Source organism: Arachis hypogaea, chromosome 16 (assembly GCF_003086295.3).
Source record: "Arachis hypogaea cultivar Tifrunner chromosome 16, arahy.Tifrunner.gnm2.J5K5, whole genome shotgun sequence".
NCBI lineage: Eukaryota > Viridiplantae > Streptophyta > Magnoliopsida > Fabales > Fabaceae > Arachis > Arachis hypogaea.
In genome coordinates this window covers 50,982,508-51,001,702 of record NC_092051.1, presented here as the reverse complement: position 1 = coordinate 51,001,702, position 19,195 = coordinate 50,982,508, and the positions used below count along the sequence as shown (strand labels likewise).

General features: G+C 35.4%; 1 protein-coding gene and 1 non-coding gene across 2 annotated transcripts; both read left to right on the top strand.

The window, feature by feature from the left end:
- Positions 1-1,445: 1,445 nt before the first annotated feature.
- LOC112760583 (small nucleolar RNA R71) lies at positions 1,446-1,552 on the top strand. Its single transcript, XR_003181016.1, has one exon. It is a non-coding gene; the product is annotated as a small nucleolar RNA R71 (small nucleolar RNA).
- An 11,104-nt stretch (positions 1,553-12,656) lies between these two features.
- Positions 12,657-16,066, top strand: LOC112757075 (uncharacterized). The gene is made up of 4 exons (XM_025805675.1): positions 12,657-13,280; positions 13,363-14,912; positions 15,001-15,145; positions 15,590-16,066. Exons 1-4 carry the CDS (start codon positions 12,657-12,659, stop codon positions 16,064-16,066), a joined length of 2,796 nt encoding a protein of 931 aa, XP_025661460.1.
- Positions 16,067-19,195: the final 3,129 nt, after the last annotated feature.

Sequence of the window (19,195 nt, the reverse complement as noted above, 5' to 3'; positions counted from 1 at the left end):
GACTTGGATTTGGGCCAAAAAGGGCTTCAGAATTTGCTGGGAGTGTTTTCTGCAATTTCTGGTGCGTAGCCTATGTCACGCGTCCACGTGGGTCACGCGGTCGCGTCATTCGGAGTTTTCCTTGTCACGCAGTCGCGTTAGTCATGCGACCGCGTCATATGTGTTCTGCTTAAGGCGCGCGGTCGCGTCAGTCATGCGGTCGCGTCGCTGCTTCTTTGCTTTTGGCATGCGTCCACGTCGTCCATGCGATCGCGTGGATGCCAGTTTCTTCATAAACTCCGTTTTATGCTTTCCTTCCATTTTTGTATGTTTTCTTTCCATCGTTTGAGTCATTCATGCCTTAGAAGATCTGAAACTACTCAACACACTAATCACGGCATCGAATGGAAATAAAGTTAATTAAAATAATTAATTTTAAAGCATAGGAAACATGTTTTTCACCTACATCACATAATAAGGAAGGGAAAGTAAAACCATGCAATTAATATGAATAAGTGGGTGAAGGATTGAATAAATCACTCAAACTAAGCACAAAATATATCATGAAATATGGGTTTATCAGTCCCCTTATCACTTATAGTGACCATCTTGCAGTCTTCCCATCTTACTTTCTTTACTTCACCTCTCGGGTTTTGCTCTGTGTCACTTGGGAAGCTGTCAGTAGGTTTGAGAATCTTCTCAGAGAGGTATCCCACTTGAAATTCTAGCCTCTTAATGGTGTCTCCCTGGTTTTTGATATTAGCTCGCACCTGCTCCTTGAACACCTTGTTCTCTTGGAGTTCCTTACATATGCCTTCAAGTAGGGTCTCAATCCTTGAGAGTCTATCTTCGAATGATGGTGAGTTGGAGTTTGAGGGATGAGAATGGCCATTTTGGTTTTGATATGGATGTTGAGAGGTGTTGTTAGGTGGATGCTGATATGATCTCTGTGTGAAATGTTGGTGAGCTGCATTGTTGTTGGGGTTGTGACGTCTCTGATCTTGGCCTTGATCTTGTTGATTTCCCCACCCAAAGTTGGGTGGTTCCTCCAACCAGGATTGTAAGTTTTGGAGTATGGATCATGGGCCTGCCTAGGTGAGTTTCCAATGTAGTTGGCTTGTTCCTGCTCACCCTCTGCTTCTGCATTCACTCCTTCTTGGGTTGCTGATGAGGTGGTGATTGCTACTACTTGGTTCCTCTCCATCTTCTTGGTAAGGTCAGCCAACTGCTTGGTAATCAGCTTGTTTTGGACCAGCAATGCATCCACGTTATTTAGCTCCATTACTCCTCTAGTGTTGCCTCTTTCAGAAGCATAGAAGTAGTCATTCTCCGCAACAGTCTCAATGACATCTGTGGCTTCTTCTATAGTCTTCTTGTTCAGAGATCCCCCAGATGAGTGGTCTACTGCCTTCTTTGATTCATAAGAAAGACCTTCATAGAAAATGTGTAACTGCACCCATTCATTGAACATATCTAGCGGGCACCTTCTTGTCAAGTCCTTAAACCTCTCCCATGCTTCATAGAGAGTTTCACCATCTTGTTGCCTGAAGGTTTGTACCTCAGCTCTTAACCTGTTGATTCTTTGAGGAGGATAGAATCTCGCTAAGAATTTGTTCACCACATCTTCCCAGGTTGTTAAACTCTCCTTCGGGAAGGATTCCAGCCATTTAGATGCTTTGTCCTTGAGTGAGAAGGGAAACAGAAGCAGTCTATAGGTGTCAGGATGAACACCATTAGACTTCACAGTATCACATATCCTCAGGAATATGGTTAGATATTGATTGGGGTCTTCTTGGATACTTCCTCTGAATGAACAGTTGTTCTGAACCAGGGTGATGAGCTGTGGCTTTAGTTCAAAGTTATTGGCATGTATGGTTGGCTTTTGGATGCTACTTCCACAGTTTCCTGGGTTTGGATTGATATAAGAGATTAGAACTCTTCTTTCTTGTCCATCATGATACACTGGACCTTATCTGCCATGGTTGTAAGCCTCTTCTTCATGATGGTTCTCCATATTCTCATCCATGTCTGGTTCAAAGTACTCTTCCTCTTCCTCAGCACCAACAACTCTCTTTCTTCTTGCTTCCCTCCTTAATCTAAGGAAGGTCCTCTCAGGTTCAGAATCAACAGAAGTTGAAGCCCCGCTTCTTCTACCTGTCATATAACCAACAAGGCCAAAGTAAAAGGGAGATAGAGAATATTTTTGTTAAAAATACTGTTAGTGTGAGTGATGCAATATATCAAACAGTTAGTGGGTTAGTGAACTGAATTGTAACAAATACGAGAACACCACAAACAGGTAGGGGTAAAGGGAAGAAAATAACTAAAACTGAAAGTAAATTACTCAAACAGAATTTAAATCAAACAAAAGAAAAATGCTCAATCTAGTTATCCACCAATTTAATCATTGTTGATACAAAATCAATCCCCGGCAACAGCGCCACAAACTTAATGCACAGAAACTTGTCTCTCAACAACTTTCCCTCGGCAAGTATACCAAATTGTCGTCAAGTAAAAACTCTTAATAGAGTGAGGTCGAATCCCGCAGGGATTGATTGGTCAAGCAACTTTAATTGGAGGAATTTTCTAGTTGAAGCTAAGCAGAATTTGATTGGAGAATTGCAGAAAATTAAATGGCGGAAAATAAATGGCAGGAAATGTAATTACTGGAAATCAAGGACTGAATGTAAATGACGGAAAGTAAATTGCAGAATCTTAAATGGGGAATGGGGAGGACGAACATAAAAGTAAATGGCAAAAAGTAAAGAGAATGGGTAAGATCAGAAATGGGGAGTTCATTGGGCTCAGGAGATGTTATATTCTCCGGATCAAGTTCATTTTCATCTCTTCCTCAATCAATGCATTCATTGATCTCCTTGGCAATCTTAAGTGATTGAATTCCAATTCCTTGGTAATTCAATCTCTCAAATCTTGATCAATAGCCAATTCCTTGGTCTGATTGCTCATGAGAAGAGATGAAGTGTGGTCACTGATTATACCACATGTATTCCCAAATAAAAATGTTGGTAGGATTATATGTCACTATATCCATCCAAACCCCAATTTTGTCCAACATGAGAAAGCATTTCTAGTATGATCTCTTCATTCCTCTTCCAAGGTTCCGAAGAGATCCAAGTATGAATAGCTTCTTTTCCAAGACAACTACCCAAATGGATGAAGATTGAAAGCTTTCTAGTAAGATCAAGAGAAAAGAAAGAAGAAGAATAATGAAAACTATTATTGATCCATCAAATTATAACAGAGCTCCCTAACCCAATGAAAAGGGTTTAGTTGTTCATAGCTCTGGGAATGGAAAACAAAGATGGAAAATACATTCTTAAAGTAAAATTAAAAGTGCAGAAAAAGTAAAATTATACAGAGAGTAGTTCTCCCAATGGCCAAAAGCTCCTCTCCTCTAGTTCAAAACTACTCCTATATATACTACTCTTCTGATCTTCTATTGGCTCTTCAAGTCTTTGGATATGGGCCTTTGGATCTTGAGTTGAAGCAGTTTGGAATCTTCAGTGGGCTCAGCTTTACTTGCAGAGAAAGTGTGAAGTAGGCATGGACTTTATCTAGGACGTTAGTGGCGTTAACGTTAAGTGAAAATGTGGGTTCGAGAACGTTAGTGACAATCACCTTTTTCACTAACATTCCTAGCCCAAGATGGTTCACGTTAACTTCAACTTTAGTGCACTAACGTGACCACTAACGTTGCCTCTTGATCCATCGCAAGCATTGTTGGCGTTCACCTTTGCCAATAACGTTGCTCTTAGCCCCCCTTTTCTCATGTTAGAGTCCACGTTAGTATAACTAACGTGGCTCTTAACGTGGGCATGCCTTAGCCTCGAGAGCGTTAGTGACACTTACCTTTGTTACTAACGCTCCAAACACCCCTTCTCACGTTAGTGCCTCACGTTAATTGTCTTAACGTGGCCACTAACGTGGTGGTGATTGCCATCTCCAATGTTAGTGAGAAAGGTGAGTGTCACTAACGTTGGTTCATCATTTCTTTCCTCCACGTTAGCTTCCACGTTAATGCAATTAACGTGGCAACTAACGTGGCTCATGGTGGCTTGGTCCAATATTAGTGACAAAGGTGAGTGTTACTAACGTTGGCGATTCCTTGCTCCTCCCACGTTAGAGTTCACGTTAATGTAGTTAACGTGACTCTTAACGTGGCCAATTGGGCTTAGTCCAACGTTAGTGACAATGGTGAATGTCACTAACGTTGGCATTGTCTTCCCTTTCCACGTTAAAGTTTATGTTAACTGAGTTAACGTGACTCTTAACGTGGCCAATTGCCAATTTGGAGTGTTAGTGGTATTCACTTTTACCACTAACGCTGGAGCTCCCTTTCTCTCCACGTTAACTACCACGTTAATGTAGTTAACGTGGCAATTAACGTGGGCCATGATGGTTTCGAAGGCGTTATTGGCAATCACTTTTCTCATTAACTTTGCAAGTTTATTCCCATTCCACGTTAGTGGTCACGTTAATTAGATTAACGTGGTTGCTAATGTGGCTCTTCCTTGCTTCCTTTGTCCTGAAATCAAGCAAATAAAGTGCATCAAAGCTCTAATCCAAGTTATGAGACATACATTATCCAATTTGTCATTCAATTCATGCATAATTCTCATAAAATCACATGAAATTCACAATGTTTGCTTGAATCAAGATGGAAGTGATTATCTACCCAAAACTTGCTTATTAACTAAGAAAATGCATGAAACTACCCTAAAACAGTAAAGAAAAGGTCAGTGAAACTGGCCAAAATGCCCTGGCATCAACTTGTTCTTTGAAATTCTTTTTGAACAATACAATCCAATTTCAATCAATTATTGCTTTGAACAAGAGTTATATGTCTGTGATTATTTTCAATCTTTTTAACATGAGTAAGTACATGCTTTCATTGTTGACTTGATTATTGCCTTTGTGCCAATTCTTGCTAAGTCTTTCAACTTCAAGACAAAATTTGCAATAACCAAGTTTTTGATTCAATTCACTTTCATTGATTATACCTAAGTTGTTTATACTTAGATTTTCAATTATTCCTTTTATTGCTACTTAGGTTGCTTGATTGTGGAAAACTACATTTTCCTTTGTGCATTTCACCTCTTTTGATTATGTTTTCTTCAATTAAGTATATGTTTACTTTATTGGTCCAATTTATATTGTTTGACTATTTCCTCTTGTGATTATTAATTGTTTCTCCTAAGCTGTATTTTGTTTTTGTCTTTTTCAGGATGCCTCACAAAGGAAAGGAGAAAGCCAACCCTTTGGCTCCTCCTCCTGCACGTCTAAGCACTCATCCGGACACTTTCGTCAATGAAACGGCCCAAGAGCAATACAGAAAATTAGAAAAGAAAGCCTTCCACTATAAAAGGAAGCTCAATGTACCGGATAAACATGCGAAACTCATTCATAACAGACTCGCTTTCTACCAGTGAAAATTCGTAGAATTCGACCCGGTGGAAATTGATGAACACCAGGTCAAAGAATTCTACGAAAATCTACTGAAGAGGGAGGCCACCACTATTTTTCTGAGAGGTGTCATGCTAGACACCTCTGACCATGCTTTAGAGGCCCTCCTGCAGATTCTGCATATTTCTCCGGCCAATGATGCTTATCCTAAAATAGTGAAGGACTTGACATCGAGCAAGCTTTCATTGGACGTTGTTCTGAAGAAGATTGGCCTACCAGAGGCCCGATGGGAATACAGCAGCGGTGAGAATGCAGTTCCACTAAGCATTGCATGCTCCGACTTAACTCCAGAAGCAAGGATCTGGCAGCAGATCATTGCCGACTACATCTTGCCGAGCACACATGCTACTCATATTCGCGTCCGTGTGGCCGTTCTTCTTTGGGCTATTCTGGAGGGGAAGAGGATCTCTGTTCTTCCCCTTATCAAAAACTTGATGTGGAAGGTGACCCAACAACAGAAGTACAAAATTCCATTCCCTTCGATGATCACCAGATTAGCTACTTTGTTTGGGGTGGAGAGACGTCCGACAGATCGGACGTCTGTCTACATCAGCAAACACCCATTCATACCATACGGAGAATATGATAGGCCACCTCAAAAGAAGAGGAAGACCACAGAGCTGCCATCATCATCTGAGCCCTCAACACCTCCTGTACTTTCCGTGCCTACACCTCGACTTCAGACACCTTATGAGCTGGGTCGGGAGATTTTTCGGACCCTCCACTGCTATGAGCGCCACAATGCGCGCCGCTTTCAGTGGATTGTGGTGAAGTTTGAGGGTAGAGACCCTGGACCACCTCCTCTGGATACACCAGAGCCCAAGCTTGAGGCTAAGACCGAGGAGGCAACAGTGGAGGAGCCAGTAGTTGGCAAAGCTGAGGAGAGAGCAGAGACGGCATCAGAGCCAGCTGAACCGACCATCCAAGAGCTGGCAGCTATAGCTGAGCCGAGAGTGGAGACCACCACAGAGCCTTCCTGAGCTATCATTGTTTATCAGTGACATCAGCACCCACCACCGCCAGACGGTGGAGCTTCTCACAGTTGACCCCCCGGTTTAATTCTTTTGGCACGGAAGGCCGTGCATAATTTATGTGTGGGGGAGGATCTACGATATTTTGAGTGTAAACATTCTCTCCTGAACACTCTTTATTTAGTTTATTTTTGACTTTATTATGATATTGTAGATATTTTTAGTACTTTGTCTTATGCTACATACTAGTATTTTGATCATTTGTATATATGTTAGTCGTTTCTGGTTTATCTCTAGTATTTCATTTTTAGTAGAAGTATATATATATATATAGTGCTTTATATTAATTGGTATATAGTATAGATTTTGGTTGTGAATGGATGATGTGAATAGCATATGCCTAGTTCAATTTTGATCCTAATTGTTCATGTTAATTTTTGCTTGTTGAAAATTAGGAAAGAACTAGGAAATTTTGAAAATTGCATCCATCACATACATACATACATACATATAGGAAATAATTTTGGTGAAAAACAATGAAAATTTTCAAGAATTTTGTTTCAAGGGCATTCTATTGAATTGATTTGGAAAATTGTTTTTGAAACTTGCTTGAATGCCTTTTATAGAACATAGAAGAGGAAAGAACAAATACCTTGTGAGTTTTTTAGCTTGAATGAGTGGTTACACCTTTTAACCACTATTTTTATTCACTGTGTGCTATATCTCTTCTATGATTGTGATCTAGGTTTTGCTTAATTCTTTATTTCCAATGATTGATGTTTTGAATACATTGAGCATGATTGAGGCCATCTTTGTATAGCTCACTAACCCATAGAGACTTACCCTTTGCATCTACCTTTGTTAACCCCCTTTGAGCCTTAATTGACTCCATTGTTTGTAATATCACCACATTACAACCTTAAGTAGAAAATCATGAATTTACCTTGGATTGTATCCTTGATTAGCTTAGGTTGAGAAATGTGTTTCATTTAAGTGTGGGAGAAATTTGGGGAACATTGGTAGTGATTGGAAAATGTTTGTTTTGGGTACTTCAATGAAAAATTTTGGAAAATGGGTGCATTCATGTATGGACTATAGAACCATATGCATTTATTTTGAATGAAAAAAAAATTAATCCAAAAGGGGACAAAAGTCACCCCAAAGAGAAAAGAAATGAATAATGAATGCATATGTGATGCAAATGAAAGAGCATACATGAAATAAATCACATGTATAAGGTGCTTGTTACAAAAAATGACAAGTCTTGATAAGAATCACACTACAAAAAAAGGCTATATTGTAGGAGTTTGTTAACGAAAGTTTTAAAAAAATCCTACAAATTTAATTTTTAAAACAAAAAGTTATCTTTTATTTTGTTAAGAGTTTTATTAACAGTAGTTTTTATTTTGAATAGTAGGATTTTTGAAACTCCCCCAAAACTAAATCAATTCCCCAAACAATTTGGCAATGCAAAAAGCTCTTTCTTCCCGCGAAATCCATTTTCCCACCTCGCTAACACCCTTTTCTACTCCCACTCTCCTGATATAGTAACTGCTTCATTCTCCATTGTTCACATTTCTTCATTGATTACTGCTGCTATTCGCGATTATGCCCTTGCAAGTCCCGTTCGTAATCCTGCTGCAATTAGCGTTCCGATTACTGTTATTGTTGGCGTTCCGGTTCCTGCTACTATTCGTGTTTGCGTTTGTGTTGCTACTGATGTTCGTGTTCCATTGCTGCTGATGTTCACGTTCTTAGTTGCAGCTGTTCTTCCATAAAAAAGGTATGTATATGAACTAATTAGGGTTTATAAACTATTTATCCCCTTTCTGATTTGTGCTTTGTATGACAATATCATGAATTTACGGCTCTAAATTTAAGTTTAATTGTGTTTCTATAATCTTTAATTCCATTTCAGTGGGTAATTGATATTCCAATTTTTTTGTCTTCTATGTAATGGGCACATTATTATTATTATTATTATTATTATTATTATCATAGTGAATTGCTGATTTCTTTTTTGGCTTTTGATTGTTGAAAAGGAACGAAAAAAGAAATCTACAAGCATCTTAATCAATTTTCCAGTTCGAGCTCCTTAACGAGATTTCTTCAAATTTTGCCATTTCACATTTTCTCATTTGGCTTTTATTTTCATAGTATTGATACTAACACAAAATCAGTTACCACTATTGATTGAAAATTGTTTCTTATGGTTACCGTTTTATGAATTTTGGATTTTTTCTTAGTAATAACTACTGGTTTTTCTTATAGTTCATTCCTGTTTCTTTTTTTTTTCTTCTGAATTTTGATGTATTATATGTTGCAGGTCATCATTGATAAATATACAAGGGCAGATTCCTTACATTGGACAAGAAAAAGTAAGCTCTACCTATATGCATGGTTGATTTATTTTTTAAGATTATTTGTGTACAACAATAATGATCGGAAGAAATAAAACCTGTGCACTTTGAATAGCTAATTAATTACTAGCTAGTTTCAAATTTTGAAAAATAGCTATAGAATATATTGTTGGTAATGTATATTTCTTCAAAAGGTGTTTCTTCTGCATTACTTTCATAATATATATATATAATCCAAATTAGAGGAAGTTTACTAAGGAGAACCAGCTGCCTGAGCCAATAACTATTAATAATACTATAACTATTAATAAGGACGTAACTAGTTTTTCTTTGTAACTTTATTAACATATAAGGACGTAACTTGATTGATACTATAACTATTAATAATACTAGAACAGGGTAAACTTAATACATGAAGTATATATATATAATTGGAATTCTTATAATGTGATTAGTAATGGAAATTGGTACTATAATAATTGGGCATAGCTTTAAAAAAAACTTAGTAGAATATAATCAAATATATATGGCTTTTATTTTCTTTTTTTTTCTGCATCCACTTTACTGGTATTTAGCTAATTGAAGTTGACAAGAGTGGTTGAAGGGTCTTGATAATTTAGTTAATTCAATCTATTTGAAATCAAAGTATTTAAAAGCACTATATATAGAAGCATTGTTTAGTTTCATGCATGACTTGGTGTCCCGTTTCAAAGTAACTGTGTTTGGTTTGTATCCTATGTTCTGGTCTAGTTGTTTTGTATCACAATACTATGATTTTTTGTTTTTTCTTACACCTAGAACTATCCTTGTTGAAGAAAAGACTTCCCCACTAAATTATCTCAGCGATAGATCTCCTCCCTATATATTTTTAAACTAAAACTCTTCTTCAGCAACATCTTCACAAGCATAACTCCACTTGTAGCTATTATGCCCCGTGTAGTACTAGAAGGTCTTCTTTTTTCTTTCTTTTATTTTAGATTTGGTTTTGAACCATAGGATATAATTCATGCATTATGCTCATACTTCCTTTTTGATATACAAGGTCATTAGTAGTTTTTTTTTTCTTATAAGGTAAAAAGATAAAGCTTAATTGTATGCATTTTTTTAGGGTCTTTCGTAGTTTATAAAATTTGTTTTTTGTTTAGTTTATTGTTTGCATGAAGTTAAGAGTAATAGTATCAAGTTTCTTAGAAATTGGCTTTTGTTCCTGTTGGTGCATTTCTGAATTATCATCAGATGCTGCTGTATTTTTTTTGTTATTGTTCTGCATATAGCATTCAACAGCAGAAACTGTATGTATGTATACAGGTCAAGAAATTAATGTTAGGTGTAACTGCAACTTGATTAAAAGAACAGTATTTCTAATTGTACTGAGAAATTAACAAATGAATAGTGGTTGGAGAAAACTGGGCGTAAGAAATCCTCTTTTGAAAAACTTTTAATTGTATGAACGTTTTGTTCTATGGAGTAATAGTAACTTCTTTCTTCTTTAATTTGGTCCACAAGGTTGGCTTATTCATATATAGCCGCTAGCAGGTGAAATTTATAAGAGTTGATATAAAATTAATTTAGTGACTTAGATTAACTTTATGGGCTTCAATTTCAAAGCTTACGTTTCATCATATCCATATAAGATGAAAATAACACATGATAATATTATGTGCTTTTATGGACTAAGCTAATTAATATAGCCATATATATAGGTCTGATATGATAAAATTTTAAACTAATTTTCAATTATAGCTTATCAAAAGTCATAACAATTATGTTAGATAACGAGTAGTTTCTAATATTAATTATTGCCTCTTGCTTTGTGTGTAGACAACTCCTAAAATTGATCACACATATTGATTGATTGCTGCTGCTAATCGCGGTTGTGCCCCTGCTACTCGCGTTCGTGTTGCTGCTGCTGTTCGTGTTCGCATTCGGGTTCAGATTTGTGTTGCTGCTACTGTTCGCGTTCCATTGCTGCTGCTATTGGCTTTCATAGTTGCAGCTGTGCTTCTATGCAAAGGTAAAAATTTGATCGCATATAATTGAGTTTAGTAATTTGTTAGTGTTATTGAATTTTTCCAATTTGATATTTGGCTTCTTGAAAGATGAAACTATATTTAGTGATTCCAAGTTCATTTGAAATAGAGAATGCTTCATGCTTCATTAACTTCGACCTTCCTCAGTTCCTAATTAAAATCTTATGAGAAAATTTGAAGCAAATCTAATCTTCAGGAATTAAAAGCTTTCAATTTTAAAAATTTTTTTTTCTTTTTTCCTCCTCTAGACCTATCATGATGTTCTAGATTGGTAGCAGTGATTTTTCTTACTATTCTTATACCAACAGATGAATTTTGCCATGACCTATGAGGTAGAATTCGGTGTTGCAGATTTGATTTGTGGGAATAGATTAGGGAAAATTAGATGCTAAATTCCTTTATAGAATAAAAAATGTAAAGAGTTAAATTGTGAATATAAAAAAAAAATAGAGATAGTCAATTTTAAATTATTTTGACAAGTCCATATGATGGAACTCTTCTTAAAAGCTGCATAGAATACCTTGCCATCTATATATACACGAGTCAGTGCCACAACCACTTACAATTATAATTATTAGCGGTAAGAATCATATTATAATTCCTTACTAATTAAAAACAAAATATTAGTTACATGCTTAAGACGCAGTCTTTTTTATTTAACTAATAAGCATATTGTATATAGATAATAATAGCAACCATTGATATTTATTTTCTCCTGTGATGCCTAAGATGTAACTTTTGTCTCGCTGTCACAGCTTTGTAATTAAATTGAGTTCAACCTCTCTTTGATAGTTGAAGTTAAAATAAAGAGAACATTTTTATTTGTGATAATTGTGCCTTTTGTTGCATTTTGTTATTTAAAATTAAAGTTTTCATTTGCTGATGTTCATACTAAACTATTTTTATCATTTTTTTTAAAATTGTTTTTGCAATATATAAGTAGTTGATTTGGCATACCTGTTGCTCCTATTTCACTGATACATTCAAATCTAATCCAAACTATTCAGTTGATTCCTTTTACAAGGTTATTCTCTGCCTCAATAAAGTAGTTACATGTTCTTTATTCTGAATAAAATAGTTATAGTTTTGAAATTCTATGTATATCATTTTTGGGATTTTATTTTTGAAATATCTATCCTCCTTTTTATGTTCTAGTCATTTTTTTTCTTTTTCTAGTTTTCAATTTATTTAGTTGATTGGCAATGACTGAGCTTCAAAAATATTTTTGAACAGCAAAAACTTTAACATAAAAAATATATAATAATATTCACATGAAAACAAAATGTATAAAATATAACTCATTTTAGAATAGTATTTTTCGAGTCTTGAATCGTTTAAAATATACAATAACTTAATTATAACTTAACTTTTTATAGCTAGAATGCTTGTCATAAAATATTATAATATTTAATTTATTGAATATTGAATATAGCTATGACTAAAAATTTAATTAAAAAACTAACCAAGTATAAAATAATACCCAATTAATTACATATAAAATAATTATTCAAATCCTTAAATGTGATATGAAAAACTATATTTGTTTAGAATTTAATTTAGAAGATTAAAACTTAAATAGTTGTAATCTGTTAAAATTTTCTATCACTTTACACCAATAAAACGACACCAATACTTAAAGAATAATTTAGTATTTCTGTGTAAAAAATTAAAAAAAATCAATGTGACATAAAATAGTATAAAAAAAATTAACAACTTATTATAATGATTACGATGACAAGATTTAATGTATTAATTACTTTACAAAAATAAATTACTTATTCCTTCTTTATGTTACAACTTTTTATATTTTTGGTTGAATAAATTAGTTACCAATGGATAGAACTTGGATTGAAAAACCTCGAACAACAAAGGAATACATGGATGGCATAATTGGATTCCTTGATTTTGCTTTTGCGAGAGCGACCATTTCGGATAGAATATGTTGTCCATGTCCACGATGTGTATTTGGAAAATGGCATAAAAGAGACACAGTTCAGGATCACCTGCTCTTAAAGCCATTTCCCAGAAACTATGTGATCTGGAATCGTCATGGTGAGATACAACCTGTTGAGCCAAGTAGTATAGAAGTGCAAGCGCCACCATCTCAAGAGAATCCGCTAAATACATTACTGCATGATGTATTCGGCCACCATGGGGATGAAGGTATAATGGGATTGAATGATGCAGTTATACCCGATGGAGATGAAGACATCGCAGATGGAAGATTACATGAGGGCTCCTTTGATGATGGTAGTGAGTTCAATGAATTTTTAAAAGACGGAAATGAAAAGTTGCACGAGGGCAGTAAATGCACAAAGTTGGAGTTTATAATCAAATTGTATCACATAAAGGTCTTGTGTAGAATAAGCGATAAGGCCATGACTATGATATTGACTTTGTTGAGAGATACTTTCGATGGAATACAGCTGCCTTCTAGTTTTTATAAGGCCAAGCAAGTAATTTGCAAACTCGGCCTAGAATATACTAAGATTGATGCTTGCCCAAATGACTGTATGTTATATCTAGATGACACTCCAGATAACATACAAGATACATGCAAGTATTGCGGTATATCTAGATGGATCCCTAAGAAAAAAAAAGAAAAAGCAAGCTGCAAAAGTTTTGCGATACTTTCCACTGAAGCCAAGGTTGAAAAGGTTATATATGTGTAGCAAGACGGCTGAGCACATGCAATGGCATAATTCTGCACCTGCAAGAGATGGATTACTGAGACATCCAAGGGACGGTGAAGCATGGAAGAATTTTAATGCGATGCACACACTATTTGCCGAAGAGCCACGAAATGTTCGCCTAGGTCTTGCAACTGATGGTTTTAATCCCTTCGGAGCCTTGAGTTCTACTAATAGCGTTTGGCCTGTGTTCTTGATTCCATACAATCTTCCACCTTGGATGTGTATGAATCACACTTCTTTCATCTTATCAATGGTTATTCCAGGAAAGAAGTCCCCGGGAAATAAGATAGATGTGTACTTGCAGCCCCTTATAAATGAATTGAAAGATTTATGGATTGATGGTGTGGAGACATTTGACTCATCATCCGGAAACACATTTAGAATGCATGCAGCTCTTATGTGGACAATAAGTGATTTTCCTGGGTTAGGTATGCTATCTGGTTGGAACACACACACCGGTTTAGCTTGTCCCACTTGTAACTTTGATTCTTTTCCTTGTTATCTCCGTCATAGTTCTAAATGGTGCTTCATGGGTCATAGACGTTTTTTGGGAAGAAATCATAGATTTAGACTGAATCGTGTTCGTTTTGATGGAAGCACAGAGGAGCGTGGTCCACCTAAGAAGTTATTAGGTTCTGACATTCTTGAACAACAACAGGATGTTGAAACACGAGATCAGCAACGAGAAGAATCTCGTAGTGGTGGGAAAAGACCTCGACGAGAAGTTAAGCAGTGGAACAAGCGAAGCATTTTCTTTGATCTTCCGTACTGGAAAACCAATTTGTTGCGTCACAATCTGGACTTTATGCACATTGAGAAGAATGTGTGTGATAACATTTTGTACACTTTGCTTAATGACAAAGCAAAATCAAAGGACAATCTCAAGGCACAGAAAGATTTGAAAGAAATGGGCATAAGGCGTGATCTCTGGCCAAGTGACAATGGATCATATCATTTATCTTTATTTTCACTAACACGTGACACCAAGAAGCTATTTCTTTCGGCATTGAAGAATGTTGTGCTACCAGATGGATACTCAAGTAATATTTCGAGATATGTGGATGAAGGACAGAAAAAAATTTTTGGATTAAAAAGTCATGACTGTCATATTCTTTTGGAGGAATTGTTACCAATAGCAGTTCGTCATTTGCTGCCAGATCATGTTACCGCAGTATTGGCTGAGTTTGGCTCATTCTTTAAGATCCTTTGTGGGAAAAGCTTAAGTAACTCTGAACTTGACAAGCTCCAACAACGCATAGTGGTCGTCCTTTGCCAGTTGGAAATGTTATTCCCTCCATCATTCTTTACCGTCATGGTTCACTTGACGGTCCATCTAGTAGATGAAGCAAAGCTCGGAGGTCCAGTGCATTATCAATACATGTATCCAATTGAGAGGTAAAATATTTTGTATGATGAACTAAAGATCGTTAGAATTGCATCTCTAGTCATGTCATTTTTACTTGATTTTTTTATATTATTTTAGGGAGTTAGGCCATCTAAAATCCCATGTGCGGAATAGAGCACAAGCAGAAGCATCTATAGCCGAAGGATATTTAGCTGAGGAATGTCTCACTTTTTGTTCTCGCTATTTTGAAGATATAGAGACAAGGTTCAATAGAGCTAGACGTGTATGTGATGACCCGCTTGACAAGGGATGCTCAGAATCTTGTCTCTTTCCGCCGGTGGGTAAAGCAGGGAGTTCTGGTACAATTTTTACGTTGAATGAAAAGCAAAAGCTACAAGCCCATAGATATGTGTTACTAAATTGTCAAGCCGTCAAGGATTATGTGAAGTAAGTAAAGATAGAGGTTATTTGCAGTAATATATTCAGAATCTATATTCGTGAGTGACGTACTCTGAATCCAAATTAATTCCTAATGCAGTGAATTTAGAGAATACATAAGAAGAAGCTCAAAGGGAAGAAGACCGAACCCCACAGACATAGAGAAGAGAGTATTTAAGGAATTTGTTTCGTGGTTTGAAAAACAAGTTACTTAATTATTAGAGTTTATGAAATGGAAAAGGTGTTAAGATATAAACGTTTTAACTCTCATAACTTATCCCAATTTCAGATAATGAACCCAGATACCATAGAACAGTTGTCTACTGACATAAAATTTTTAGCACGAGGCCCCTTATCAAATGCAACGAGATATAGTGCTTATAAAATAAATGGTTGCACATTTCGAACTGTTGCTCGTGAAGAAGGTTTGAGGACACAGAATAGTGGAGTATATTTAACCTCTAGCACACCATGTGTTGCAAGTCGAGTTGACAAAAATTTAAGACAAGGTGATGTACCCTATTATGGCAAGTTGGAGGATATAATTGAGGTTAGCTATTATGGGCGATTCACTGTTGTTCTCTTCAAATGTAAATGGGCTGATTCCACTCGACATAGAGGATATAGAAGAGATCAATGGCATTTTCATTGTGTTAACTTTGAAAGACCAATTCATACCGGTGAACATGAAGAAGATGAGCCTTATATTCTAGCGTCACAAGCATCAATGGTATACTACGTAGATGATGTCGTTAACAAAGGATAGAGTATTGTTGTTCATTTAAAACCAAGAGATTTGTATGAAATGGGTGATGAAATTGAAGAGGCTGCAGATGAGGACGAGCCACATCAAGAGCAAGCTCTTGATCAATATTTTGGTAACAGTGATGAATACATTCAATTGGCAACAAACCACTTGATCGATGACGTAGTTGACTCATAATGAGAAATCTAAGGTTAAAGCTTATTTATATATTTGTTAATTTTAAGGTTATGGTTAATCCGTTGGCTTGTTCATAAATTTTATCTCTGGCCTAATTTTGTGTGAAATATAACATGCTTTTTGAGTTATTTTCTCTAACTATTTGTTGTTAAATTCATTTACAGCAATGCCGAAGTGTAAACGGTTTACTAATCCCCTGAGATCAGCTCCTCTACCTGAAAATGGTTTTGATCAGTCTAACGACGAGGTATTTCACAATTCACCTACGGATATCTCACCACCTAATCATGATTCACCACCTAATCATGATTCAGCAATACAAAGCAATCCGGATAGTAATATGGATCATTCACTGCCTAACCAAGGATCCCAAGAACATACTAGGCCCTTTGGTGGACGTCAATCTTCTAAATATTGGACCGTGGAGACAGTAGGTATGGTGCATAATAAACTTAATTTCTCATGCTGAGTTGCTAAATAAGTGCTTTCTATATAAATGCAAATTTTTATATTTTAATCTTTATATATAATATATTTTTTTTGTGCAATCTCTTGTATAAAAGTAGAAAAGTGATGCATTGATAGCTGAACATGTACCATGCCAATTTTTACAGGTCTAATGCTGATTATTTAGCTTTCTATGTGGCTATGGTTGAATAATATTAAAGTTTACTTATTTTGAGGCATATGATAAAGACTTCAATTGTACGGAAATGTTGCCCAAAATATTTTTAATAAAAATCTTAAAATATTTACCCAACTCCCGAGGCATAAAATGAAAATACGAAATAGTACTACTCCTATAATATTACTAGATGACAAAGTGATATGCATATGCATAGTTCTGGCTTTTGTGAAATCACATTATTTATCATCAAATCATCATGATCTTTTCCCTTTCAAATCCCCTTTTCTTTTTGTCCAAATTGTTATTTATTTATCTTCTCCTTGTAGTAATAATGAAAACTCGGTAGAAAAATAATGAGTGTTTGTCTGGTCAATATTGTAAATTGCTCTCTCTCTCTCTCTCTCTCTCTCTCTCTCTCTCTCAATTAGATGTCCATTTAATTAACTTTTTCGTTAGTTACTTTATAATTTAAATAATATAATGATCATATCCAATAATTAAGGTGGCTAAATTGCATTCTTAATTAAGTGATATCTCAATCCAATTAGGCCATTCGTAAGTAAGACTAACTTAATACAAGATTGTATTCCACTACTAAATCTTTTATGTTTTTCGGTCCACACTATATATATATATATATATATATATGTACTTACCATTTCGATACACCGAAGGAGAAGGAGCGCCATTTCGATATCAGGAAGTTATTCCCATTTTGCTCCTTTTCCCTCTATAATATAGCTTATCATCGCTGCCACCCACAGAGTCGTTTTGTTTCCTTTTGTGGAATGCGAATGTAGTATTGCTCTACCACCTAGTGGGATCAATCGGCAGTGGCTCAATTTGTTTCATTGATCTGCAATTTTGAATTTGGATTCTGAATGTTTGTTTCTCTTCTTTTCATGGTATTCTTCTTTCTGTGATTATATCTAGATGCACCGTGCTTTCTAACATTTTTGTCTCTTTTAAAACTGGTGGTGTACATAGATCAGATTCCTTGTTTTCTTATTTATCAAGTTTTGCCTTTATTCTTTATTAATTGAGATTTTGATTGAGGGTTTTCTAGATTCTGACGAGTTGCATTTGTCGTTGTCCATGGTTCCATTTTTTCCTTGATGTAAAGATGATTTTTTAAATAATTTATTTATGTATTTTTATTCAGTGATATATAGTTTTCAATTTGTTTATTTTTAGGATCTAATCCACAGCTGAACAGTGGTGCCCATATGATTTACACGAGTTGTTGATGAATTTGAAAATTTTCATTTTTTCTTAAGGTGTACTCATATGAACTGCGAAATATTCTTGATTCTTGGAGAGTTCGTTTTTATTTTTTTTAGGGGTACCTAACAAATGTTCTGTTGCAAACTTAGTCTTCTTTTACTCAAGTGATCTGTTTCTTTCTTGATCCTAGTGTCTAGGAGTGAAATTTTATTCTGTGATTTGTGTTGTCCTTTGTGTTACATGTGAATTCTTCATAATTGTTTAAAATTTAAAAGCTTTTAATTGTAAAATGTTTAAAAATTCTATTTTAAAAGTAAATATGTACTTACATATAATTAATTTTATATGCAAATACTTTGTGTTTAAATTTTTAATTTAGTTTAAAACTTTGGAAATAAAGGCACAGATGGAACTATTAAGACTAGAAGGCTAAAAGTTAAAGAAATGGATAACTTATCTAGAGATGAGCAAGTTGTTGTGAACTTTGAAGATCAACAAGCTATTGGAGAAGCCCAAGGTTTGCTTGCTGGATATCTAGGGACATTGGCAGTTGATTGTAAGTTATTTCCAATCAATTTCTCAAAGTGGTCAGGACCTTTAGGCATACCTCGATCTAGATTTGAAGAGTGTTTTAGTAACTTGCTGAAGGTATATATTTGAAATAATTAGTTTTACTAAATTCCTATTAAAATTTTCTATTGTTAATGATATCTTGTTATTTATGTATGATTCTTTTTTATAGCCAAAATTTCATTTCAAAATTTCTGAGGGCATTGCAAAGCGATATTGCAAATTGAGCCTTGCAAAAAAGTGGTCACAACATAGAATTAAGTTATGGAAAGAGTTCTATGATCCATGCATGAATAGACAAGCACTCATTGATAATGTCCCAGTCGGCATCGACAGAGATCAATGGGCATCCTTTCTTCAGTATCGGTTTCTACCTTCTACAATGGTAACATGCTAAAATTTTCAAAATATAATATTAATACGTAATCACTTTTCTAATCTTCATTTTTCTTTTTTTATAGGAGATGTGTAGGAGAAATAAGGAAGCCCGCAAGAAGCAAACAATTCCCCATACTGGTGGCTCGAAACCC